The sequence below is a fragment of the Mustelus asterias genome, chromosome 10, assembly GCF_964213995.1.
Source record: "Mustelus asterias chromosome 10, sMusAst1.hap1.1, whole genome shotgun sequence".
Classification (NCBI taxonomy): domain Eukaryota; kingdom Metazoa; phylum Chordata; class Chondrichthyes; order Carcharhiniformes; family Triakidae; genus Mustelus; species Mustelus asterias.
This window is the reverse complement of record NC_135810.1, coordinates 13,753,171-13,780,431: the sequence shown is the minus strand read 5'-3', so window position 1 is coordinate 13,780,431 and position 27,261 is coordinate 13,753,171. Positions and strand designations below refer to the sequence as shown.

Genomic DNA, 27,261 nt, shown 5'->3' with positions numbered 1-27,261 from the left:
GTTAGGAACAAAAGAGTTGTCAGGGAAAAAGTCGGAGCTCTCAGGGACAAAGGAGGGGAATTATGCTTAGAACCCAAGGGAATAGGGGAGATCCTAAATGAATACTTTGCATCGGTATTCACAAAGGAGAGGGACTTGTTGACTGGGAGTGTCTCAGAGGGAGGTGTTGACCCGTTAGAGAGAATCTCCATTACAAGGGAGGAAGTGTTAGGTTTTTTAGGTAACGTTAAAACTGACAAATCCCCAGGGCCTGATGGCATCTATCCTAGACTGTTCAGGGAGACAAGAGATGTAATTGCTGGGCCCCTGATGGAAATCTTTGTCTCTTCATTGGACACAGGTGAGGTTCCTGAGGATTAGAGGATAGCGAATGTGGTACCGTTATTTAAGAAGGGTAGCAGGGATAACCTGGGTAATTATAGGCCAGTGAGCTTGACGTCCGTGGTAGGGAAGTTGTTGGAGAGGATTCTTAGAGACAGGATGTATGCGCATTCAGAACGGAACAATCTCATTAGTGACAGACAGCATGGTTTTGTAAGAGGGAGGTCGTGCCTTACAAATTTGGTGGAGTTTTTTGAGGAAGTGACAAAAACGGTTGACGAAGGAAGGGCCGTGGATGTCGTCTATATGGATTTCAGTAAGGCATTTGACAAAGTCCCTCATGGCAGGTTGGTTAAGAAGGTTAAGGCTCATGGGATACAAGGAGAAGTGGCTAGATGGGTAGAAAACTGGCTTGGCCACAGGAGACAGAGGGTAGCAGTCGAAGGATCTTTTTCCGGCTGGGGGTCTGTGACCAGTGGTGTTCCGCAGGGCTCTGTACTGGGACCTCTGCTATTTGTGATATATATAAATGATATGGAACAAGGTGTAACTGGTGTTATCAGCAAGTTTGTGGATGACACGAAGATGGTTGGACTTGCGGATAGCGAAGAGCATTGTCGGGCAATACAGCAGGATATAGATAGGCTGGAAAATTGGGCGGAGAGATGGCAGATGGAATTTAATCCAGATAAATGCGAAGTGATGCATTTTGGAAGAACTAATGTAGGGGGGAGTTATACAATAAATGGCAGAGCCATCAAGAGTATAGAAACACAGAGGGACCTAGGTGTGCAAGTCCACAAATCCTTGAAGGTGGCAGCACAGGTGGAGAAGGTGGTGAAGAAGGCATATGGTATGCTTGCCTTTATAGGACGGGGTATAGAGTATAAAAGCTGGAGTCTGATGTTGCAGCTGTATAGAACGCTGGTTAGGCCACATTTGGAGTACTGCGTCCAGTTCTGGTCGCCGCACTACCAGAAGGACGTGGAGGCGTTAGAGAGAGTGCAGAGAAGGTTTACCAGGATGTTGCCTGGTATGGAGGGTCTTAGCTATGAGGAGAGATTGGGTAAACTGGGCTTGTTCTCCCTGGAAAGACGGAGAATGAGGGGAGACCTAATAGAGGTGTACAAAATTATGAAGGGTATAGATAGGGTGAACAGTGGGAAGCTTTTTCCCAGGTCGGAGGTGACGATCACGAGGGGTCACAGGCTCAAAATGAGAGGGGCGAGTTATAACTCAGATATCAGAGGGACGTTTTTTTTTTTACACAGAGAGTGGTGGGGTCCTGGAATGTGCTGCTAAGTAGGGTGGTGGAGGCAGACACGTTTGCATCGTTTAAGACTTACCTGGATAGTCACATGAGCAGTCTGGGAATGGAGGGATACAAACGAATGGTCTAGTTGGACCAAGGAGCGGCACAGGCTTGGAGGGCCGAAGGGCCTGTTTCCTGTGCTGTTCTTTGAGCCTAGGTGAGCTCCTCCAGTGCATCTTGAGGATGGTACACACTGCTGCCACTATGTTTTGATGGTGGTGGAGAGTGAGTGTTTGTGGAAGGGGTAGCAATCCAGCAGGCTACTTGGTCCTGGATGGTGTCCAGCTTCTTGAGTGTTGTTGGAGCTGCACCCGTCCAGGCAAGTGGGGAGTATTCACAGACCTGACTTGTGCCTTGCAGGTAGTGCACAGGCTTTGGGGAGTCAGGAGGCGAGTTATTCGCTGCAGAATTCCTAGCCTTTGACCTGCTCTGGTAGCCACAGTATTTATATGGCTAGTCCAGTTCAGTTTCTGGTCAATGGTCGACTCCCAGAATGTTGACAGTGAGGGATTCAGCGATGATAATGCCATTGAATGTCAAGGGGCAATTATTTTCATCAAATATATAAAAGCAAACTACTGCAGATACTGGAGAGAGGAAATAAGCACAGAAAAGTCTGCAAGTACTCAGCTGGTCATGCAGCATCTGTGAAGGGAGAAACAGAACTAACGTTGTGGTCCAGTGACTTGAAGTTGTGTATTGAGGAATATTCTTAACCAAAGTGTCTGGTGCAGGTACGCACAACTGGAAAGCTGCAGACATTCTGATTAACCCCCTCTTTACTTCAGGTGAGAAAGCAAGAAAACAAAATGAATGTCTGACCACCCGCATGAATTCAAACACTGTCAGTGTAAGTACATTTCAATCTTCCTTAAGTTACATCTCCAATTGGTCAAAATTAAAAGGTATCCGGCCGTTCACACCAGCAGGATTCTCTGGTCCCGCTGCAGTGAACGGAGATTGGGCTGAGCGCCAAATTCCCTGTCCTCGCTTAGAGCGGCAGCAAACAGCCGGACATTCTGGCCATCGTGTTTTTTTTTCCCAAAAGGGATATCACAATTCTCTGGTGCGCTTAAAAAACAGCAGGTAATAGTGCAATAAGAGTTAGAAAAAGGAAACCATGAAAGTAATAGATCACCTGTTGACATCCCTATTCCTCAGGAAAGCTAGTCGATACTCTGAGGCTTAGGTTCATCCATATCCCCCGAATCATCCAATTTTTCCTTTCCATAGGATTCCTACAGTGCAGAAAGAGGCCATTCAGCCTATCGAGACTACACTGACTCTCTGAAAGAGCCTCTTACCCAGGCCCACCCACCCAATTCCCATGCACTTACCATGGCCAATCCCCCTAACCTACATATCTTTGGACACTAAGGGGCAATTTAGCATGGCTAATCCACCTAACCTGCACATCTTTGGACTGTGGGAGGAAACCGGAGCACCCGGAGGAAAACCACATAGGCACAGAGAGAACGTGCACAGACAGTGACCTGAGGCCGGAATTGAACCTGGGTTCCTGATGCTGTGAGGCAGCAGTGATCACCACTGTGCCACCCTTAATGGCAACAGCCTTTTGGGTTAAATCAGTGATATACCAATATTGTTGCATAAATCCTTTCAAGATGTGAACATCCACTAACAACAATGCCAGTACATTATACGGGTAATGTAAGAGCAGTCATTCTATCTCCCAAGATAGTGGACAATGTCAATGTAGGAAAACCATTGTACAATGCAAAATTAAAGGTTCAGCAGGTTGGGCCTATCCTCATTGGAGTTTAGAAGAATGAGGCGTAATCTTATTGAAACATAAGATTCTGAGGCGACTTGATAGGCTGAACATTGGGAGGATGGTTCTCCTCTTGTGGGGGAAGACTGGAACTATGGGACACAGTTTAAAAACAAGAGGTCTCCCTTCTAAAAATGGAGATGAGGAGATATTTGCTCCCTCTGAGGGTCATTCGTCTGTGGAATTCTCTTCCCCAGAAAGGGGCAGCATAGTGGAGGGGTAGCATGTTGGCACAGCGGTTAGCACTGCTGCCTCACAACGCCAGGGACGCTGGTTCGATTCCAGTCTCGGGTCACTGTCTGTATGGAGTTTCACATTCTCCCCGTGTCTGCAAGGGTTTCCTCTGGGTGCTCCGGTTTCCTCCCACACTCCAAAGATGAGCAGGTTAAGTGGATTGGCTATGCTAAATTGCCCCTTAGTGTCAGGGAGTTTAGCATTGTAAATACGTGGAGTTATGGGGATAGGGACTGTGTGTGATTTTCGGTGGTGCAGGCTTGATGGGCCAAATGGTCTCCTTCTGCACTGCAGGCTTTCTATGATAAAGCAGTGGAGGTTGGGGATTTGAATTTATTCACGGCTGTGTTTAGACAGTTTTTGATAGACATGTTCACCCCGTATCTGCGTGGGTTTCCTCCCACAGTCTAAAGATGTGCGGGTTAGGTTGATTGGCCATACTAAAATTGATCCTAGTGTCAGGGGGACTAGGAGGGTAAAAATGTGGGGTTGTGAATAGGGCTTGGGTGGGTTGTGGTTGGTGCAGACTTGATGGACCAAATGGCCTCCTTCTGCACTGCAGGCTTTCTATGATAAAGCAATGGATTGGACATTGAATTTATTCACAGCTGTGTTGGACAAATGTTTGATAGACAAGGGAGTCGAGGGTTATGCAGGGCAGACAGGGAAGTGGAGTTGCGACCACAATCTGACCAGCCTTTGAATGGCAGAGCAGGTGCATAAGAACATAAGAAATAGGAGCAGGAGTAGGCCATCTAGCCCCTCGAGCCTGCCCCGCCATTCAATAAGATCATGGCTGATCTGAAGTGGATCAGTTCCACTTACCCGCCTGATCCCCATAACCCTTAATTCCCTTACCGATCAGGAATCCATCTATCCGTGATTTAAACATATTCAACGAGGTAGCCTCCACCACTTCAGTGGGCAGAGAATTCCAGAGATTCACCACCCTCAGAGAAGAAATTCCTCCTCAACTCTGTCCTAAACTGACCCCCCTTTATTTTGAGGCTGTGCCCTCTAGTTCTAGTTTCCTTTCTAAGTGGAAAGAATCTCTCCACCTCTACCCTATCCAGCCCCTTCATTATCTTATAGGTCTCTATAAGATCCCCCCCTCAGCCTTCTAAATTCCAACGAGTACAAACCCAATCTGCTCAGTCTCTCCTCATAATCAACACCCCTCATCTCTGGTATCAACCTGGTGAACCTTCTCTGCACTCCCTCCAAGGCCAATATATCCTTCCGCAAATAAGGGGACCAATACTGCACACAGTATTCCAGCTGCAGCCTCACCAATGCCCTGTACAGATGCAGCAAGACATCTCTGCTTTTATATTCTATCCCCCTTGCAATATAGGCCAACATCCCATTTGTCTTCTTGATCACCTGTTGCACCTGCAGACTGGGTTTTTGCGTCTCATGCACAAGGACCCCCAGGTCCCTTTGCACAGCAGCATGTTGTAATTTCTTTCCATTTAGATAATAATCCAATTTGCTATTATTTCTTCCAAAGTGAATAACCTCGCATTTGTTAACGTTATACTCCATCTGCCAGATCCTCGCCCACTCACTCAGCCTGTCCAAATCTCTCTGCAGACCTTCCACGCCCTCCACACGATTCACTTTTCCACTTATCTTTGTGTCGTCTGCAAACTTTGTTACCCTACACTCAGTCCCCTCCTCCAGATCGTCTATATAAATGGTAAATAGTTGAGACCCCAGTACCGATCCCTGCGGCACGCCACTAGTTACCATCCGCCAACCAGAAAAGCACCCATTTATTCCGACTCTCTGCTTCCTGTCCAATAGCCAATCCCCAATGGGATACAGGGCCCAAAGTCCAATGTGTGTGCAGAAATTTTAAAACATCACTAAAGAATTGTGAAATCTTCCCATTTGCATGACCATCCACCACAGCATGTCATATCAGAATAATTCACGTGACAGAAAAAACATACTTTCTATTTCCCACTCAGCTGTGTTACTTTTCCCCATGAGGACAGTGGCCTGCAATCTGATTCCTGACTCAATATTGCAAGTGGCTTAACTGAATGGTAAACATTCCATCCCACAGAATTGAGGCAGAGGCTTGCTGAGTCAGCAACACCGAAACACTACCCCCTTCCTAAGCAACACCGAAACACTACCCCCTTCCTAAGCAACACCGAAACACTACCCCCTTCCTAAGCAACACTTACTACAGCAAACCAGAGGCGAAAAGGCCATTTTCCACAATGAAGTTTTCCCAAGGGGGAAAAAAATCGCAACTGTGGAGGAGAAAGTCATGGGCGGTGTGAGCATTGATGTAATCTCAGGCATGTTTGCAAAATAACTGTCTGCCGCAATAACTGTCGCCCATTTTTGAAAAGCAACAACAATCCCACTATTGTACAATGAAGAAAAATAAAAATAAACACATTTACAAAACGTCTCCAGTGTTCCGGGACTGACTGCCGGCAAGTCGGAAAAGCAGCACCGTCTCCCCTCTGCAGTCTCTGTAACTCACCTGGTTCATTACCTATAAAACAAAATCAAAGAAACAATAGATCATTCAGCACTGGAGAACCGGTCCCTGCATTTATTTAACAAGCCCTTCTTTCAAAAGGTGCAACAGCCTCGACTGCCCAGTTTTTAAGACAAAAATGCCTACATCAGGGTTGGCCTCCAGAGGTAACCAGCGCTGACACTCCATTGCTAAATCTTCAGTGTGATTTAAAATAAAGCCTTGTGCTCTCTGCTTCTGTCTCTCCTCTTTCTACAGACCACGCTTCCGCCCAGAGAGAGAGCGACCTTTTCGAAGACAATCCTTGCAAGGGGGTAGGGGAGAAATCAAATGCCCAGCAGCAAACTCAATGCACCAGCAAGGCAGAGTGTAACAATTTGGGAGCAATGTTCCAGCAAGGGACAAAGTACACAAATGACATTCCCCCTCCTTTCTCACTCAAGGGGGAATCCAGGACTGGATATAAAACATGCAATTCCCTGAAAAGTGCTGATGGTACATGCGGTCAGAGGGCAGGGTTGAAATGAGAGTAGCCAATCAGTGGGAGCAGCCGGCCCTGGGGATTCCCCCGGGGTGGCCAATGGAACGTTGTGACTTTCACTCGGAACGCGGATACATTGAGGGGGCGGGGCCTCAGCCGGGCAGGGCGGAAGCAGCTGGTGCTGTTGGACATGGCAGGAGCCCAGGCTGCAGGGTGGGCTGGTGAGTATTCATTGTGGGCATGGGGCAGGCGGTTCAAACACTGCACAGCTCTGCAGAGTGACTGTGCTGATCTGCAACCCGGTCGCTGCCGCATAAAGCGAGTGTACGCTGCAGAGCGGAAGTTCCTTTTCTGTGTGTTTGTTATTGCTTCGGTTATGCCAGGTACCAGTTTAGAGCCACAGAATCCCGACAGTGAATCGAGTCTCCGAAAGAATATCTTACCCAGGCCCAACTCCTCTGCCCCATCCCTGTAAACACAGTAAGAAGTTTAACAACACCAGGTTAAAGTCCAACAGGTTTATTTGGTAGCAAAAGCCACACAAGCTTTCGGAGCTCCAAGCCCCTTCTTCAGGTGAGTGGGAATTCTGTTCACAAACAGGGCATATAAAGACACAAACTCAATTTACATGAATAATGGTTGGAATGCGAATACTTGCAACTAATCAAGTCTTTAAGAAACAAAACAACGTCTGTGTTTACCCCAGTCCAACGCCAGCATCTCCACATCATGGCCATCCCTGTAACACATTCACCATGGCTAATCCACCTAACCTGCACATCTTTGGAGTGTGGGAGGAAACTGGAGCACCCGGAGGAACCCACACAGACACAGGGAAAACGTGCAGACTATACACAGGCAGTCAGGTTTATAGAATCCCTACAGTGTATCCAATCTGCACCGAGTCTCCGAAAGAGCAACTTACCCAGGCCCACCCCTCTGCCCCATCCCTGTAAACACAGTAAGAGTTTTAACAACACCAGGTTAAAGTCCAACAGGTTTATTTGGTAGCAAGCATAAACCTGTTGGACTTTAACCTGGCGTTGTTAAAACTCTTACTGTGTTTACTCCAGTCCAACGCCGGCATCTCCACATCATGATGACCATCGCTGTAACACATTTACCATGGCTAATCCACCTAACCTGCACATCTTTGGACTGTGGGTGGAAACCAGAGACCCAGAGGAAACCCACACAGACATGGGGAGAATGTGCAGACTCCACACAGACATGGGGAGAATGTGCAGACTGCACACAGACTGTCATAGAATCCTTATAGTGCAGAAGGAGGCCATTTGGCCCATCAAGACTGCACCATTAACAATCACACCCTGACCGAAGACTCGTAAACCCACCTACTTATCCTGTTCATCTCCCTGACACATAAGGCACAATTAAGCATAGCCAGTCAATAACCTAGCAGATCTTTGGAGTGTTTACTTTGATTTATTATTGTCACATGTATTGGTGTAAAGTGGAAAGTGTTGTTTCTTGCGTGCTGTTCATAGAGTACATAGGGGAGAAGGAGAGGAGAGGGTGAAGAATGTAGTGTTACAATTATAGCTAGGGTGTAGAGAAATATCAACTTAATATAAGGTGGGTCTATTCAAAAGTCTGATGGCAGCAGGGAAGAAGCTGTTCTTGAGTTGCTTGGTACGTGATCTCAGACTTTTATATTTTTTTCCAATGGAAGAAGAGAGAATGTCCGGGGTGCGTGGGGTCCTTAATTATGCTGGCTGCTTTTCCGAGGCAGCGGGAAGTATAGACAGAGTCAATGGATGGGAGGTTGGTTTGTGCGATGGACTGAGCTACGTTCACAACCTTTTCTAGTTTCTTATGGTCTCGGTCAGAGCAAGAGACATACAAAGATGTGATATATCTGGAAAGGATACTTTCTGTGGTGCATCTTTAAAAGCTGGTGAGAATCGTAGTGGACATGCCAAATTTCCTTTGTCATCTGAGAAAATAGAGGTGTGTGGTGGACTTTCTTAACTATAGTATCGGCATGGAGGGACCAGGGCAGATTGTTGGTAATCTGGACACCTAGAAACCTGAAGCTCTCGACCATTTCCACGTCCTCCCTGTTAATGTAGACAGGGGCATGTCCTCCACTACACTTCCTGAAGTCGTTGACTATCTCCTTTGTTCTGACATTGAGGGAGAGATTATTGTTGTCGCACCATTTCATCAGATTCTCTATCTCATTCCTGTATTCCAGCTCATTATTGTTTGAGATCTGACCCACTACATGGTGTCATCAGCACACTTGAAAATCGAGTTTGGGGGGATTTTGGCCACACAGTCATAGGTGTATAAGGAGTATAGTAAGGGGCTAAGGACTCAGCCTTGCGGGGCACCGGTGTGGGAGGAAACTGGAGCACCCAGAGGAAACCCAAGGCCGGAATCGAACTCGGGTTCCCTGGCACTGGGAAGCAGCAGTGCTAATCACTGTGTTCAGTAGAGGGTTAAGCCAGACAATAGATTGACAGCTATTAATGCTGTGTCATTTTTGCTGATGCAGAAGTGCAATGCTCAAACCTTTTGTTAATCATTTAAATTACAGGTTTTGACAATGCTGTTGAAAACATTAGCAAACTTCCCCAAGATTTATTTGCAGAAGTGGTAAGTGAATTTGAGAGTCACAGTGACCACTTGTTGCCATGAAAGAGGCGCTAAGAGATTTTTATTCCTTCACTGTGACAGTGAAATGTCTTGTGAAATCTGCAGAGGGACAGTGCAGATGTTGACAGCCAGTTAAATGTACCCGCAGCGACAAAAACTGTTCAGTAACTTTCAGGATATTTTGCTGGTACCCGAACCTGTCCAAAGTTTCACTACTGTGTGCACAATGCCTGGTTGAAAATGAAAATGAAATCTCTCCGAGTGGAAGCTTGCCCATGGGTGAAAATAAAATGTTGCGTTAAATTTTTGTGACATAGAGTCATAACGCAATACAGCACAGAAACAGGCCCTTCAGCCCAACCATTATGACGTCCCAGCTAGTCCCAAATGCTCATGTTTGGCCCATATCCCTCTAATCTTTTCCCAGCATGTATGCATCCAAAATACTTAAACAGTAAAGGAATTAAGGGTTATGGTGAGCGGGCGGGTAAGTGGAGCTGAATCCACGAAAAGATCAGCCATGATCTTATTGAATGGCGGAGCAGGCCTGAGGGGCCAGATGGCCTACTGCTCCTAGTTCTTATGTTCTTAAATGTTGCTATTGTACCTGCCTCAACCACTTTCTCTGGCAGCTCATTCCATATACGCACCACCCCCTGCATGAAGAAGTTGCCCCTCAGGTTCCTTTTTAAATCTTTCCCCTCTCACCTTAAACCTATGCCCTCTAGTTTTCAGTTCCCCTTCCCTGAGAAAAAGCCACTGTGCGTTCATCCTAACGATGCCCCTCATGATTTTATACACCTCAATAAGGTCACCCTCATTCTCCTATATTCCAAGGAATAAAGTCCTCGCCTGGCCAACCTCTCCCTATAACTCAGGCCCACGAGTCCTGACAACATCTTCGTAAACCTTTTTTGCACTCTTTCCAGTTAATCAATATCTTACCTGTAACAGGGTGACCAAAACTATACGCAATACTCCAAATACTAAAGATGTGGGAAAAAAGTAATTCTTCAACCTTCAAATGAATTTAATCAATGTGTAGAAGGGCTTGCAAGCCTAACAACTGAACAGTTACCATTTTATACATAAAAATCCAGTCGCTGAAGAAATGCAAACAAATTAGGTTTCCATTTTAGAAATGTTAAGTTGTTTAAAATATATTTTTTAATCAATGCAATAATTAAATGGGTTTGTATAACTTTTGAATCAACTGATTAATCAGGGCAGCATGGAGATGTTGTAGTTGTCTAAGTTGGTGTGTTCCTGTTATTTTAATGCATATAATACTTTTGTCAAATTCACAACAGTGCCAGCAAATCATGTTACACCTACAATGCAAAATCCCTGGTGTGAACACACTCGAAGTGGCTGAAGTAAGTTGTTGAACTCATGAGATTTAATTTAAATGCCAGCTCAGTGCCTTCACTTGTTTTGTTTCTGTCGCTGTTCAAATATCTTTATTGTTTTATCTGAACCTTGTGTAACAGAGACTTCAAGCTGCTGGAGTTGATCTGGATTTAGAAGCTACAAAGGAACTGATCCACGTTACTTCCTTGTTTTTCAGGTAGCAAGTTTTTTTATTACTGTTACAAGTAGACTTACATTAACACGGCAGTGAAGTTACTGTGAAAATCCCATAGTCGCCACATTCCGACACCTGTTTGGGCACACTGAGGGAGAATTTAACATGGCTAAAGCACCTAACCAGCATGTCTTTCGGACTGTGGGAGGAAGCCGGAGCACCCGGAGGAATTCCCCGCAGACACGGGGAGAACGTGCAGACTCTGCACAGACAGTGACCCAAAGCCGGAATCGAATTCGGGTCCCTGGCGCTGTGAAGCAGCAGTGCTAACCACTGTGCCACCCATACTGTTATAATCTGTCTGCACTTTCAAAACCCTGCATGTAATTTTTTTTATATAATGTGAATTTTGAAATGAGTCTTCGACACATTTGAGTATAAACTTTAATCATGACGCAGTATTTCAAAATAGTGAACCGTGCATCTTCTCTGGATTATATGATTCAGAGTTGTTGTTACAATTCTTGAAAATAGATTACCAATTGAAACAACAAGTTAAATATTCAAAAAAATAAAACTCAAGTTACTCTCATTGGGAGTAATTTGTAAACTGCCTCTCTGGCTGGAGATTAACTGTAACTCACCACAACCTCCAGTACAAACCAGGATTAGTAAATGGTGCTGCTATCATTTCTAAGTATCGAGCACGCAAACTACATTTCCTGGACCTTACTGCTGCAGAAAATGTTTGTTTTCTGACCAACCTAAGCTTAGAAGGGAACAATACCACCTGCAAGTTCCCCTCCAAGTCTAATACTATCCTGACTTGGAAATATATCACCTTTCCTTCAGTGTCGCTGGGTCAAAATCCTGGAATTCCCTCCCTCTAACAGCACAGTGGGTACATCTAACCACTTGGACTGCAGCGGTTCAAGAAGGCAGCTCACCACATCCTTCTCAATGGCAATTAGGGACGGACAATAAAAATGCTGGTCTTGCCATCCACAGCCATATCCTGTGAAATAAGTTGATTTGATTTATTATTGTCACATGTATTGGGACACAGTGAAAGTATTTTTTCTTGCACGCTATACAGACAAAGCATACCGCTCATAGAGAAGGAAAGGAGAGAGTGCAGAATGTAGTGTTACACTCATAGCTAGGGTGTAGAGAAAGATCAACTTAATACGAGGTAGGTCCATTCAAAAGTCTGATGGCAGTAGGGAAGAAGCTGTTCTTGAGTCGGTTGGTATTTGTCCTCACTTTGGTATCTTTTTCCTGACGGAAGAAGGTGGAAGAGAGAGAGTATGTTCAGGGTGCATGGGATCCTTGATTATGCTGACTGCTTTTCCGAGGCAGCGGGAAGTGTAGACAGAGTCAATGAATGGAAGGCTGGTTTGAGTGATGGACTGGGCTTCGTTCACAACCCTTTGTAGTTACTTGCAGTCTTGGACAGAGAAGAGCCATACCAAGCTGTGATACAACCAGAAAGAATGCTTTCTATGGTGCATCTGTAAAAGTTGATGAGAGTTGTAGCGGAGATGCCAAATTTCCTTACCCTCCTGAGAAAGTTGGTGGGCTTTATTAACTATAGCGTGGAGCATGGGGGGACCAGAACAGGTTGTTGGTGATCTGGACATCTGGAAACTTGAAGCTCTCGACCATTCCCACTTCGTCCCCATTGACGTAGATAGGAACATGTCCTTCACTACACTTCCTGAAGTCGATGACAATCTCCTTCATTTTGCTGACATTGAGGGAGAGATTATTGTTGTTGCACCGTTCACCAGATTCTCTATTTCTTTCCTGTACTCTATCTCATCATTGTTTGAGATTCAAACCACTACGGTGGTCTCATCAGCAAACTTGAAAATTGAGTTGGAGAGGAATTTGGCCACACAGTCATAGATGTACAAGGAATATAGTAAAGGGCTGAGGATACAGCCTTGTGGGGCACTGGTGTTGAGGATGATCGTGGAGGATGTGTTGTTGCCTATCCTTACTGATTGCGGTCTGTGGGTTAGGAAGTCTAGGACCCAGTCACAAAGGGAGGAGCCGAACCCCAGGCCATGGAGTTAATGATGTTGATGGCTGTAGTCAATAAGTCTTTGTTATCCAGGTGTTCCAGTTTTGAATGTAGGGCCAGGGAGATGGCGTCTGCTGTGTGGCAGTAGGCAAACTGTAATGGATCCAGGGAATTTGGGAGGCCGGAATTGATTTGTGCCATGATTAACCTTTCAAAGCACTCCATAATCATGGATATCTTCAAAAGCTGTAGTATTTTTTTTGCTGAGGTTGTCTTAGTCCGTTATACCTGTTGAAAAAGTAATACTGGAGCTTGCCAGTTTAATTTTTAGAATTGGAATTTTTTTGCAGTTTATTTTGCTCTGTTGCTGAGAATTATTTCACCATCTGAATCCAACCAAGTAAAAAGATTCTGCCCAACATTCCCAGTTAATATTGCCTAGATAGTAATATATGTGGATTAGAAGCAAGTGTTTTGGACATTCGTTAAGTTTTCTATAATATTGCCATTCAGTGGCACAATGGTTAGCACTGCTCCCTCACAGTGCCAGGGACCCGGGTTCAATTCTGGCCTTGGGTGACTGTCTTTGTGGAGTTTGCATGTTTTCCCCGTGTCTGCGTGGGTTTCCTCCAGGTGCTCCGGTTTCCTCCCACATTCCAGAGATGTGCAGGTTAGGTGGATTGGCCATGCTAAATTGCCTCTTAGTATCTAAAGGTGTGTAGGTTAGGGGGATTAGTGGGATAAATGCTCGGGGTTACAGGATAAGGTGGGGGGTGGGCCTGGATAAGATGCTCTGTCAGAGAGTTGGTGCTGACTCAATGGGTCAAATGGCCTCCTTCTGCACTGTAGGGATTCTGTGGTTCATTTATGGGGGGTAGGGTGGACGGGAGGGGGACATAGCATCTTTTGCCCATTCCTATTTACCCTGGTGAAGGTTGAATGGCTATTTCAGCAAGTCAACCTCATTGCTACAGGTCTGGAGTTACATTTGGCCTGACTGGGTAAGGGTGGCAGATTTCATAGAATCCCTACAGTGCAGAAGGAGGCCATTCAGCCCATCAAGCCTGCACCAACAACAATCCCGCCCAGGCCCTATCCCCGTAACCCCACATATTTACCCTGCTAATCTCACTAATCTATACATCCCAGGTCACTAGGGGGCAATTTAACACGGCCAATGCACCTAACCAGCACATCCTTTGGACTGTGGGAGGAAACCGGAGCACCCGGAGGAAACCCACACAGACACGGGGAGAATGTGCAGACTCCACACAGACAGTGACCCAGGCCGGGAATTGAAGCAGGTCCCTGGAGCTGTGAGGCAGCAGTGCTGACCACTGTGTCACTGTGCTGCCCGAAACTGAAAAAGATACAAAAGTCTGAGAACACATACCAACCGAGTCAAAAACAGCTTCTTCCCTGTTGCCATCAGACCTTTGAATGGACCTACCTCGCACTAAGTTGATCTTTCTCTACACCCTAGCTATGACTGGAACACTACATTCTGCACTCTCTCCTTTCCTTCTCTACATACGGTATGCTTTGTCTGTATAGTGCGCAAGGAACAATACTTTTCACTGTCTACTAATGCACGTGACAATAATAAATCAAATCAAATGAAGGAACCAGGTGGGCTTTTAATTTTGGTTTTTGGAGACATGGAAGTTAAAAATGATGTTAGAACCATAAATCAGTAAAGAAAATGTTATTTTCCTGACCAATTTAAGCTTAGAATTGGAATAACACCACCTGCAAGTTGCCCTCCAAGTCACACATCATCCTGACTTGGAAATAATCTTTGTTCCTTCACTGTTGCTCGGTCAAAATTCTGGAAGTCCTGCCCGTTCACAGCACTGTGGGTGCACCTATGCCACATGGAATGTAGCAGTTCATGAGGGTGGCTCGCCACCACCTTCTCAAATTGTTTACAAATGCCCAGCATGAAATTTAATACTAAAAAACAACAAGGTGAATTGGGTGGAGACAGTACAGCCCTCCAGGCCTGCACCAATCATGATGCCTGCCTAAACTAAAACTGAATGCATTTTCGGAGTCCGTATCCCTCCATTCCCATCCTATTCATGTATTCGTCTAATTGCCCCTTAAATGCCTCTATTGTACCTGCTCCCACCCCCTCCCCAGGCAGCACGTTCCAGACATTCACCACCCTCTGTGTAAAAAAAAACTAGCCTCGCACATCTCCTCTAAACTTTTCCCCACGCACCTTAAACTTATGTTCCCCAGTACTTGACTTTTCTACCCTAGGAAAGAGCATCTGACTATCCACTCTGTCCATGCCACTCATAATCTTGTAAACCTCTATCAGGTCGCCTCTCAACCCCTGGCGTTCCGGTGAGAACACAAAGTAAGTTAGTTAATTCAAATTGTGGAAACAGCCCACTTTTTTTTAATGTTGAAGATATTTTATCAAACAAGTTGACTTCTGATTTTAAGAAGTGATGTGAGGTACTGGAGTGTGGCTTCCTGAAGGCAGTTGGTGCAAAGTATATGTTGAATGATCTGCACTTACAGGTGGAACGGGACAGATGCAGTATAGTTAATGCACAAAACACTTGTGGGGGGGTGGGGTGGGGGAACGTTTAACTCTTCCCCTAGTGGCTAGAGCAGGAGTAGTAATGTAGTTAGAATGGAACAGCCGCCCTCCCACAGGGTTCCGCCATCTGAACGCCATTGTTTGTCCTGTTGTTTATCAAGGTGTCCTGGTTGCACCAGTTATATCTTGGACTTGTAACTCTGCCTAAAGCCAGCACAAATGAACCTCACTAAGGGGTCACGCTGTGATAAGCCTCGCTCCAGCAAAAAATCCAGTCCAGGATGAGAGGCGACTTAATATAGGTTTATAAGATGATGAGGGGGATAGATAGAGTGGACGTTCAGAGACTATTTCCTCGGGTGGATGTAGCTGTTACTAGGGGGCATAACTATAAGGTTCGTGGTGGGAGATATAGGAGGGATGTACGAGGTAGGTTCTTTACTCAGAGAGTGGTTGGGGTGTGGAATGGACTGCCTGCTGTGATAGTGGAGTCGGACACTTTAGGAACTTTCAAGCGGTTATTGGATAGGCACATGGAGCACACCAGAATGATAGGGAGTGGGATAGCTTGATCTTGGTTTCGGACAAAGCTCGGCACAACATCGAGGGCCGAAGGGCCTGTACTGTGCTGTACTGTTCTATGTTAAGTCTCTTGTTCTTTTGAGCAAAGGTTCACTGCAAGGAACTTTACAAAATTACTAGCTCCAGTGACGAAATATGAAGCGTGCAACTGAGCTACAGAGACTCGCAAGTCCCAGTTACAAACTTGAGCAACACAGTCTATTCCAGGGAGCTGGCTAGAGTAAAGAGTCAATGGTAGATCCATTTACAGCCCATTCATTGCGTTCAGCCCACAACTTGTTTCCATCCAGATTGCTCGCATGTAACACCACTATCAGCTCCTTCCCATCTGCCTCACTGCTGTTCCAGCTGTCTCCTGCTTTAATGCAACTGCATGTTGTTATCCCTCATTCCCAATGCCAGCTCCAGCTCCTACTGGCTGCTGCAGAACAGCGTGGCTTGCAATTTCCACCCAAGATGCCCTATAGCAAGAGGTATCGACTAGCAGAGACAGTGATTCTCTATGTGGGAACATCCTATGAATAGTCATCGACTTTTATTGTGATGCTTTGATGCCTCTTTCTTAAAAACATTACAAAGTATTTATAGCACTGAATCACGGCAGTCAACACAACAGATGCAGGCGAGGGTTTATACTCCATCCAAATCTCCTCTCACCACCTTCCCTCCTTTATCTAACCCCATGCTTCTATTCCTCTCCCCACCTTGTGCTTATCAGGCGGCCCTTTGAGTGCACCAATGCCATTCAGCCCAACTACTCCCTGTGATAGCACCTCCACATTCGAACCCGTGGCTGAGTAAAGATGTTTCTCTTGAATTCCCTTTTAATTTATTAGTGACTATCTTATAAAGATAGGGAAAAGTGCTGCCCAACCTATAACACATCAGTGAAGTTCTGTCGTACAACATGAACACTCTCGAGTCAGCGGTCATTGCCTCTTTGGTTTTCTTTTTTTAGCCATGTTTTAATGAGCTCAGAGAGAAAGCGTGCAGCACTTGCCAACTTGTCGCCTCCTCTCCCTTGGCAGGTCAGCTGCTCAGAGTAAAATGTCAGCTGAAGACCTCATCGTGAAACTAGCAGACAGCAGCAATAACTGGTCCAAGCATGCTCTGCAGGTGATTCGTCATGTGTGGAGCGAACAGGGCAAACTAATTATGGCACCAGAAGATGCCAAACACATGCTCACCGTGGGACAGGTGAGATGGTCCAGTGTATGCAGACTATTCAGTGTCAGCAGGGTATCTTGGATAAATCTGCCGTCCGCTGTCTTGTTATTTGACCTGTTCTTGTTACTTCAAAGGTGTGTAGCATTGATTTGACTTATTACTGTCACATGTATTGGTATACAGGGAAAAATATTGTTTCTTGTGCGCTATACAGATGATGCATACCGTACATAGAGTACATAGGGGAGAGGGTGCAGAGTATAATGTTACAGTCATAGCTAGGGTGTAGAGAAAATTCAGCTTTGCTTTTTGCACTTCATGCAAACTTTATAGTTTGCTCCACTATGTTTTATCCAGAATTGGAGACCAAGGCATTGCCATTGCTATTTGGGGGACATATCAAAATTACTTTAAAACCTCCCGAGGAAAAGACAGACTTTAAAGTAAAGTTTATTTATTAGTCACAAGTAGGCATCCTGCAATGCAGTTTCTGTGAAAATCCCCTAGTTGCCACATTCTGGCACCTGACGGACAATTTAACATGGCCAATGCACCCCTAACCTGCATATCGTTTGGGACTGAGAGAGGAAACCGGAGCACCCGAAGGAAACCCACACAGACACACGGAGAATGTGCAAACTCCACACAGACAGTGACCCAAGCCGGGACTCGAACCCGGGTCCCTGGCGCTGTGAGGCAGTAGTGCTAACCACCGCGCCAACATGGGATTTATGGTGTACTTTTCACAACCTTCAGATATCTAAAAGTGCTTTGCAGCCAATAAAGCACTTTCCAGAAGTGTAGCTAATGTCTTCAATTTCTGATTAAAGGTATTCGACGGTCAGAATCTTTTTTTCCCAGAAGTTGAAATGTCTAATACTATGGGGCACGCAGTTAAAGTGAGTGGGGAAAGTTCAAAGGAGATGTGAGGGGCAAGTATTTTACACAGAGAGTGGTAGGTGTCTGGAACACGCTGCCGGGGTGGTGGTGGAGGCAGATACGATTGGGGCGTTTAAGGGGCTTTTAGATAAGCACATGAATATGCAAGAAATAGAGGGATATGGACCAAAGGCAGGCAGAAGGGATCAGTTTAATTTGGCACCATAGAATTCCTACAACACAGAAAGAGGCCATTCGGCCCATCGACTCTGCACCCACCACAATCCCAGCCAAGCCCCATTCCCGTAACCCCACATATTTACTCTGCTAATCCCACTTATACTAGGGGTAATTTAACATGGCCAATCAACCCAACCCGCGCACCTTTGGATTGTAGGAGGAAACCCATGCAGACACGGGGAGAATGTGCAAACTCCACACAGACACTGACCCAAGCCGGGAATCGAACCCGGGTCCCTGGTGCTGTGAGGCAGTAGTGCGAACCACTGTGCCACTCCTATAATAGCGCCTAACGTGTGACTCGAACCCACAACCCTGATATTAAGAGTCTCATGATGTACCAACTGAGCTAGCCGGGCACTGTTCGGCACAACATCATGAGCTGAAGAGCCTGTTCCTGTGCTGTGCTGTTCTATGTTAAATGTGGGAACATATGGGACTAGTGCAGGAAAATGGGATTAGTGCGCCTTTTGGTAGATATTGTCAGTGCAGACTCGATGGGCCGAAGGGTCTTTTCTGTACTGTGTGACTCTATGAACTGTGACTCAGGCCGAAAACCGACCAATTCTCCCACCCTATGGGGATTTTACAGCCTCGCTCGATCCGAGACCGGAAAATCCCATCCGGTGTCATCGGACCTTTCCATTGTCCGCCCCTTGCCCAATCAGATTCCCATGGCGGGCGGGGTGGTAGAATGTCTTGGGCAGATGCCAGTTTCCCCACTTGTGTACTGTCTAGTCAGCTTCAAACCTTGCAAGCAGCATTCCCCATTAGCTAATGTAATGATATTACTAGTCGGGGGGTTTAATCTCGATGGGCTTTTCTTCCTCTGGGTAGAAGGCATGTCTGTTTTTCTGGAATGATGCGAGTTATTGCTTTCAAACCACTGATTTGAAATAAAGCCCCCCGAGCAAAAATTAGTGCGCGCACAATCATCACATGCTGTTAGCCAAATCAGAAATGTTGCTTAATATGTTTTAACACCCTGCTTTTGGAAATGTAACATGTTCGCATGAATAAAAGTAGATTGGTTTAAGATACAAATACTATATTCCACTAACAATGTTGCTATTTACATGACATTTTCCCTGAGAACACTTCTAAGCATTGTTGCTTTTTTTTAAAAAGAGCTCCCTTGTAATCAGTTTCTGTTTGAAGTCCAGTCCTATCTTTGCACAACATTTGACAGCACAAACAGGCAATTTGGCTCAATAAACCCATGTCAGTGTTTATACCACACTGAAGCCTCCTCCCATCTTTCTTCATCTCTCATTTATCAACATATCCTTTCATTCCTTAATACAAAGGGGGACCACTGTGCTACCGTGCTGCCCCTAATTACTCCATCTTTGGTGGCCGTACCTTCACCTAGCTGGGCCCTAAGCTCTGCCTCCTTCCCTGAAGGAGGATGTGCATTACCAGCATTATCTATTGTTACTCTTGAGGCTGATTTTGAATACTGTATGCGTGCATTGAGAGCAAGAGGTTCAAATGAGTGACAACCTTCTTTCTGTGGATTAGTCAAATTTAATACTGGGAGGCCAAGCCTGAATTGCATTTTGTTAAGTTGGTCAAAGCAGACGAGGTGCCCCGATGTTTGCAACAGGTGAGTTGTAAAAATGTAACGCTTCCTATTTTGTTCTTTCCTCTAAGCTGGTGGACTTACAGTGGAAGCTGGGAATGGCCATCAGCTCTGACAGCTACAGATCCCTAAACCACCCCTATGTAACCATGATGCTGAAAGTAGCGGATCCCTCCGGAGAAATAATCAGCAGGTCGTTCGAAATGACCGTCCCTCAGTTTCAGGTCAGTATTCCAACATTTTCTTTTGAGGAAAATCGCACAAAGTCTTGCCTTGTGAGATTGGGTTGTTTCGTTGCGAGGAGGTAATCTCTCGTGAAGCTGTTTACAATTTTGGCGTCGTATCTGACCCCCAAGCTGAGCTCCTGATCACGTATCCATGCCATCGCTAAGACCACCCGTTTCCATCTCCATAACGCCACTCCTGCCTCAGCTAATCTGCTGCTGAAACTCTCAAACATTGTGACCTCCAAGCTCAACTATTCCAACACACTCCCACATCATCTCCCACATTCTGTCCTCTGTAAACTTGAGGCTATCCATAGCTGATACCCGTGTCCAGGTTCCATTTACCTCTGTGTGCTCACTGACCCTGTATTGGTTCCTGATTAAGCAGCACTTCATAGAAATCATAGAAACCCTACAGTGCAGAAGGAGGCCATTCGGCCCATCGAGTCTGCACCGACCACAATCCCACCCAGGCCCTACCCCCACATATTTACCCGCTAATCCCTCTCACTTACGCATCTTAGGACTCTAAGGGGCAATTTTTAACCTGGCCAATCAACCTAACCTGCACATCTTTGGACTGTGGGAGGAAACCCACGCAGACACGAGGAGAATGTGCAAACTTCACACAGACAGTGACCCGAGCCGGGAATCGAACCCGGGACCCTGGAGCTGTGAAGCAGCAGTGCTAACCACTGTGCTACCGTGCCGCCCTTCGATTTTTAAAAAGATTCAGATTCCTCCATGATCTTGCTCCTCCCTTTCTTTGTAATCCCGCAACTCCACAACCCTCCGAACTACCTGTGCTTTTCTAATTCTGGCCCTTTGAGCTTCTCTGTTTTAATTTATAGAATCCTTACAGCGCAAAAGGAGGCCATTCGGCCCATTTCTAACAGAGGATCTTATCCAGGCTCACCCCCCTCCCCCAACCCCATGCATTTACCACACCAATCCCCTAATCTGCACATCGTGGGACACTAAAGTCATACATACATGTAAATGTGTTCCTTTTTTTATCATTAACGCCGGGGAGATCCAGATTGGGACGTCTACCAGCTAATCATAGAGTCCATACAATGCAGAAGGAGGCCATTCAGCCCATCGGGTTTGCATCGACTCTCCGACATAGCATCCCACCCAGGTTCACCTCCAGTCCAATCCCCGCAACCCCGCTAATCCCCCTAATTTACACATTTTAGGACACTAATGGGCAACTTAGCATGGCCAATCCACCTAACCCACACATCTTTGGACTGTGGGAGGAAACTGGAGCACCCGGAGGACACCCACGCAGACATGGAGAGAATGTGCAGACTCCATACCAACAGTCACCCAAGGCCAGAATGGAACCTGGGTCCCTGGTGCTGTGAGGCAGCAGTGCTAGCTACTGTGCCGGCCCTAATTGTTCCACCTTTGGCGGCCATATCTTCAGATAGCTGGGCCCTAAGCTCTGCAATTCCCTTTCCAATTCTTTCTACATCTCTCTTTTCGTCCTTGAGACATTCTTTGAAAACCTAGTTCAGACCAAGGTTTTGATCCTTTCACCTGATATCTCTTTAAATAGATCAACATTAAATTTTGCTCTGTAATGCTCATATGATGCACTTTGGGATGTTTTATGTTGGGGCCTGATATAAATATATAAATGCTGTTGCTGTAGACTATAATAAAAAAAGGTCGAAGATAAAGGAATAACGATGGATGCACTCCTCGAGTCGCCTGCATCTTTTCGCTGTTTCAGCGAACTGAAAATAAGAGCAAAAGTTATGCATGTTTTGTTCCTTGATGTCCAGCCTCTTTTATTAATTCATTCACTGAATTTGGACATCGCTGGCTGGGTCAGCACTTATTACCCATCCATAATTGCCTTTGAGAAGATGCTGAGGAGCTGCCTTAGTGGTTTATTCAGGCCTTTTCACAAGGTCAATTACAATGATGTGGGATCACATGGTAGGTCAGAGCGGGTCAGGATGGCAGATTTCCTTCCCTCAGGGCCATTAGTGAACCAGATGGTCTTTACAACAAGCCACCAAGGTCACCATTACTGATACTACCTCCTTATTCCAGGGTTATTTAATAAACTGAATTAAATTCATAAAACTATCCTGTTGGAATTTGAACTTCTGTGTCATCAGATTATTAGTTCAGACCTCTCTGGATTACCAGTCCCATCGCATAACCACAGTACATCTACTACAAAAGCCACTAAACATAGAAGAATTAACTGAGTGAGTGGAGAAAGTGAAATGTGGGAGATTTTACCAGGAATCTGATAACAACAGGGAAGAAGCTGTTCTTGAGTTAGTGACCTCAGACTTTTGTATCTTTTTCTCGACGGAAGAAGGTGGAAGAGAGAATGTCCGGGGGGCGTGGCGTCCTTGATTATGCTGGCGGCTTTTCCAAGACAACGGGAAGTGTAGACTGAGTCAATGGATGGGAGGCTGGTTTGCATAATGGACTGGGCTATGTTCACAACCCTTTGCAGTTTTTTGGCGTCTTGGTCGGAGGGGGAGCCATACCAAGCTGTGATACATCTGGAAAGGATGCTTTCCGTGGTGCATGTGTAAACATTGGTGAGAGTCGTGGTGGAAATGCTGAATTTCCTTAGTCTCCTGAGAAAGTAGAGGCATTGGTGGGCTTTCTTAACTATAGCTTCAGCATGGAAGGACCAGGGCACGGTTGTTGGTGATCTGGACACCTCGAAACTTGAAGCTTTCAACCATTTTCACTTTGTCCCCGTTGATGTAGGCAGGGGAATGCCCTCCACTATGCTTCCTGAAATCAATGAATATCTCCTTTGTTTTACTGACATTGAGGGAGAGATTATTGTTGTCATACCATTTCACCACATTCTCTATCTCTTTCCGTACTCCATCTCATCATTGTTTGAGATCCGACCCCAAAGAAGGGAAATGAGATAAGAACATGAGGGCAAAAGGAATAGATGATATGGTTCCATTAAGGGGAGAGGTTAGCTTTGCGGTAATGTCACTGGGCTAGTAATCCAGAGGCCCAGGCTAATGCTCTGGGATTCACAAGTTCAAATCCTGCCATGGCAGCTGCTGGAATTTAAATTCAAGAAAGTATAAAGTTAGTCATTGATTATTGCGAAAACCCAACTAATGTCCTTTAAGGAAGGAAATCTGCCATCCTTACCCAGTCGGACCTACATGTGCGTCCAGGCCCACAGCAATGTGGTTGACTCTTAACTGTTCCCGAGGGCGATTAAGAATGGGTAAGAAATATGGCATTACCAGTGATGCCCACATCCCATGAAAGAATAAAGAAACTAGGGTGAGACTCGTTTGGAGCTTAAATGACATAGATTAGTTGAGCCAAATGTGCTGTAAATTATATGTAAGAGTTTTCTGATATTAAAAGAGGAGGGGGAGGGTATCTCTCTGAATGGCCAGACACTGCAGACAAATTCACCCCATTAGCATGTCTCAATTGGAGCCAGACAAACTGACCTTGTTGGCCAAGGAAACCATATTGGATCCTGTGCAGAATTGTCCTCCCGAATAATTTTATTTCTGCCTTTTACAGAATTTTTCGAAGCAGTTCCGGGAAGTGGCTGCTGTTCTCGAAATGGTGTGAAGCCTGTGTCTAATATGCCCCCCTCCACCACCTCCCTCAACAGGCCTTGATCCTGCCTCCATTACACAGAAGAGGAGGAGGAGGTAGTTCCACAGGAAAAGAGAAAATAACTGCATTTGGTTTTGATCCATTTATTTGGATTATATATTTTCCCCTCCACTACCTATTATTTTTCAGCTGTTTGAATATTAATAAGTGCACTACTTTGTAAAAATGAAGATATTCTGGGAGGACGAGGAAGCATTACCTGTAAAAACTCATGGCATCCTCCTTTGTAAGTTAGATGACAATTGTGGGGAGGGAGTGGGAGGTTACATAGAAAGAATGTTTCAACCTAAATTGGGGCAGGTCAATGAAATGAGTCAAGTAAGTGCATTTGTCGAAAGACACTTGTTGGTGCAATGGCTTCAAAGCCTCGTTTTACCTCCAAATATGTATTTGAACCTGTCTCATCTCGGATGAGCTTCTGAATGAGTGAGCTGCCAGTGTCTTACGATACAAGTCTGGGTGGGCGCTGGTCCACACAATAAAAATCTTTGCTAATTGGCACTGTATTGTCAGTTCTATTCAGGGGTTTAGTCACCAGGGTGACTGATGTGGCAACATCATGTGCTGAAATCAAGTAAGTTGGAAGTCAGGAGAAGCTGGTCTCTGCAGCCAATCATGTCATGTTTCCTAATTGTCGCACTGTTAAGGGTTTCTGAGATTGAAAAGAAAGGTTTGCATCGCTTTTCAAGCCCACCGTATTTCCCAAAGCGCTTCACATGATACTGAAGTCCTTTTGAAGTGTAATCACCATTGTGATATAGAAAACCAAGCAGTTAGTTTGTACACAGCAAGATCCCACAACCAATCTATTTGTTGCGATGTTGATTCCTGGACAAGTATTGGCCAGTATACCCGGGTATCATTTCCTGCTCTTTGAAATAAAGTCATGGAATCTTTTACATCTACCTGAGAGAGTAGGCCCAAACAGGCCCTGGGGCCTGAGTTTAATGTCTGGCCTGAAAGATGGCAGCTCTGACAGTGCTGCACAGCCTCCGTACTGCACTGGGAGTGTCAGCCTCGACTGCTGTGCTCCAATCCTGGGCAGGGAGTGAAACCAGTGGTTCGGAGGCGAGTGAGATACCCACCGAACCACGGCTGGTGGTGTAGGGCTTTCAAACGGAAGTGGAAAAGAAAATTGAAGTAATAGAATCATAGAAACCCTACAGTGCAGAAAGAGGCCATTTGGCCCATCGAGTCCGCACCGACCACAATCCCACCCAGGCCCTACCCCCATATCCCTACATATTTACCCGTTAATCCCTCTAACCTACGCATCTCAGGACACTAAGGGGCAATTTTAGCATGGCCAATCAACCTAACCCGCACATCTTTGGACTCGCTGATTTAATTGACTGGTGGATCTGGTTGAAGAGCGGGAGTTGTGGGCTTGGGATGTGTGGCGGAAGGTGGGGTGGGGTGCTCCACGTTTCAGCACCTGAGGGACTGACCACGACTTGAGAATTTCCAGAATGATCTTTGCATTCATGACTCCCAGAAGTTGAATTAGTTTCAGAGAGGCAATGATGGAGAATGCTGTCAACGGCCCTCACCCCACACCCCCTGCAGATTTGTGTCGGACCCGCTCAAACATGGTGTGGCATCGTCTTTATACACACACAGCGGAATTTGCCTAAAAAATGACCAAAGTGTCAGGTTCTGACTGAAAGCCGCCCTGTTTCTTCTCAGAAAAACAGGCAAGTTTTTACTCTGGATCTTCTGACACATTGTCAAAAATAAGCAGGTGGTGTGGTGTGGGGGGGGGGGGGGGGCATATTTTGTGGCGTTGTTCTTGAGGGCTCGGGTGTAAAGACACTAGCAAGGCCAGCTCTCCTTAGATCAGGGCACCCTTTTTAAAGTGTATAAACCCTGAAGGGTCTTGACAAGATGGATGTGAAAAGGATGTTCCCTCTTGTGGGTGAGTCCAGAACTAAGAGGCACTGCTTTAAAATTGTGTCACCCTTTTAGGACAGAAATGAGGAGAAATATTGAGGGCAATTCTCCCAAAAATGTTCTAAATGCTGAATTTGTGGGAAAACTGGTGTAAATCACGATTGTTTTTACTCCCACACTCTGCAATGCAGAGGTCACAATCATGAATACAATTAAAAGGGGGTGGGGCCTATTCATGCTGGAGGCTGACAGTTCCAGGCTTCTGCACATGTGCAGTAGCCCCTATCTGTCAGCCTGCAGTTTGCTGGCCAGCCCGGGACCCCCGCGGTGCTGCCCCTCCTGACAACCCCATGGCCTGATCGTGGCCCCGACGCTCTCCCCTCCTGTCCAGGAATGTCCCGATCTCCAGATCTCACCCCCCCCCCGCCCCGATCTCCAGATCTCACCCCCCCCGCGGGAGGCAGACACCCCCCCGACACTGCCTGGCAGACTACTCCAGCCTGCCCCGATCGCTGGCCTCCCTCCAACCCAGATCAATTCCAATGCACAGTGGCAGTGGGAACCCCCCCCCACCCCCATGCCTGATGGGCAGTGCCAAGGTGCCACCTGGGCTTGGGCACTTTGCCCCTTGGGCAGTGCTGGGGGCACAGGCTGGCTCAGCCAGGATGCCCATGCACAGGGGGCACCCCCTCCCCCTCTTCACTCAAGTGGGGTCAGGCTGCTAGTTCCCCAAAAATGGGGAGCGAGTCTGAATCTCGCCAGAGTGAAATTCAGCTGGCGGGGTGGGAGATGCTAGCGAGCCCGGAGAATTCGGTCCCGGGCCCGATAATCACATTTAAATAAGATTAAAAATAGATTAAAATGACTTATCTGCTGTTCCCGCTGATTTCCAGTGTGGTCCCGACTGCGTCAGATATCCGTCACTGGGAGATGTGTGCAGGTTGGGAACGCATATGCGTGAATCCCGCGAATCAGCCAACACGCGATTCTCATGGCCCGCCGTACTAAAAAATTAGCGCAGCCTGATGGGAGAATGGCTCACATTTTCTCTCAAAGGGTTGCGTGAGTTTGGCCCTTCAGAAGGTGATAGAGGCGGAGTCAATGAATATTTTTAAGGCCACCTAACAAACAACATTATTGATTCGGCACTTTCCAGGCTGCTCGACTCACCACTGAGTTCAACAGCTTCAGACCACCAACACAGTCCTCCATTTTGATTCTCTTTTGTTTGCCAAGTTCCAGTCTGTATCTTGTTTTCATGCTTTTACTTTCAGACAGAGCTGTTCATTATTCTGGCATTTACACTCACTTTGGACCAATGCTTTGTTTCTTTACCACATCCATTACCACTGCCTTTGACTTTTGTTCTCTAGCCTTCATTGTTATTTTGTCTCTTACGCCTCCTACCCTCTCCCTGACTTTCCCTTTTGTTCTCCCCCTCCCCCCCTTCAACAGCATAAAACCCACTGCATTTGTAACCCCCCCTTCAGAAGACATATTTGACTTGAAATATTAACTCTGATTGTCTCTGCAATGATGTAGCCAGACCATGCTGAGCATTTCCAGCACTTTCTGCTGCTATTCCCCACCAACTTGATGGTGGAGTCATGTGACTCTCCAGGATGAATGCCTCTATTACTGTTTGGTCAGACATTTTGGAAATAAAAACAGGAAATCTCGGT

The 27,261-nt window shown here is 46.1% G+C and overlaps 2 protein-coding genes across 4 annotated transcripts in view; one reads left to right on the top strand and one right to left on the bottom strand.

Moving 5' to 3' along the window:
- The window catches only part of uchl3 (ubiquitin carboxyl-terminal esterase L3 (ubiquitin thiolesterase)), a 61,652-nt gene extending 55,014 nt beyond the window's left edge, over positions 1 to 6,638 (bottom strand). Inside the window, exons 1-2 of one of the 3 annotated variants that reach the window (XM_078221592.1) lie at positions 6,307 to 6,431; positions 6,074 to 6,174 (exon numbers count right to left, since the gene is read on the bottom strand). Coding sequence is in view for 1 of the 3 variants with exons in the window: in XM_078221590.1 (XP_078077716.1) it covers positions 6,295 to 6,348 (54 nt within the window). In the remaining 2 variants the exon portion in view is untranslated. Of the gene's footprint in view, positions 1 to 6,073; positions 6,175 to 6,294 lie in introns of all 3 variants that reach the window. The other 2 variants (XM_078221591.1, XM_078221590.1) reach the window with 2 other exon arrangements.
- A 101-nt stretch (positions 6,639 to 6,739) lies between these two features.
- commd6 (COMM domain containing 6) lies at positions 6,740 to 24,189 on the top strand. Its single transcript, XM_078222736.1, is given in 8 exon segments — positions 6,740 to 6,814; positions 6,816 to 6,861; positions 9,204 to 9,262; positions 10,573 to 10,638; positions 10,753 to 10,829; positions 16,978 to 17,146; positions 19,889 to 20,041; positions 23,591 to 24,189. Coding segments are annotated over 8 exon segments (696 nt in total). The 3' UTR covers positions 23,642 to 24,189.
- Positions 24,190 to 27,261: the final 3,072 nt, after the last annotated feature.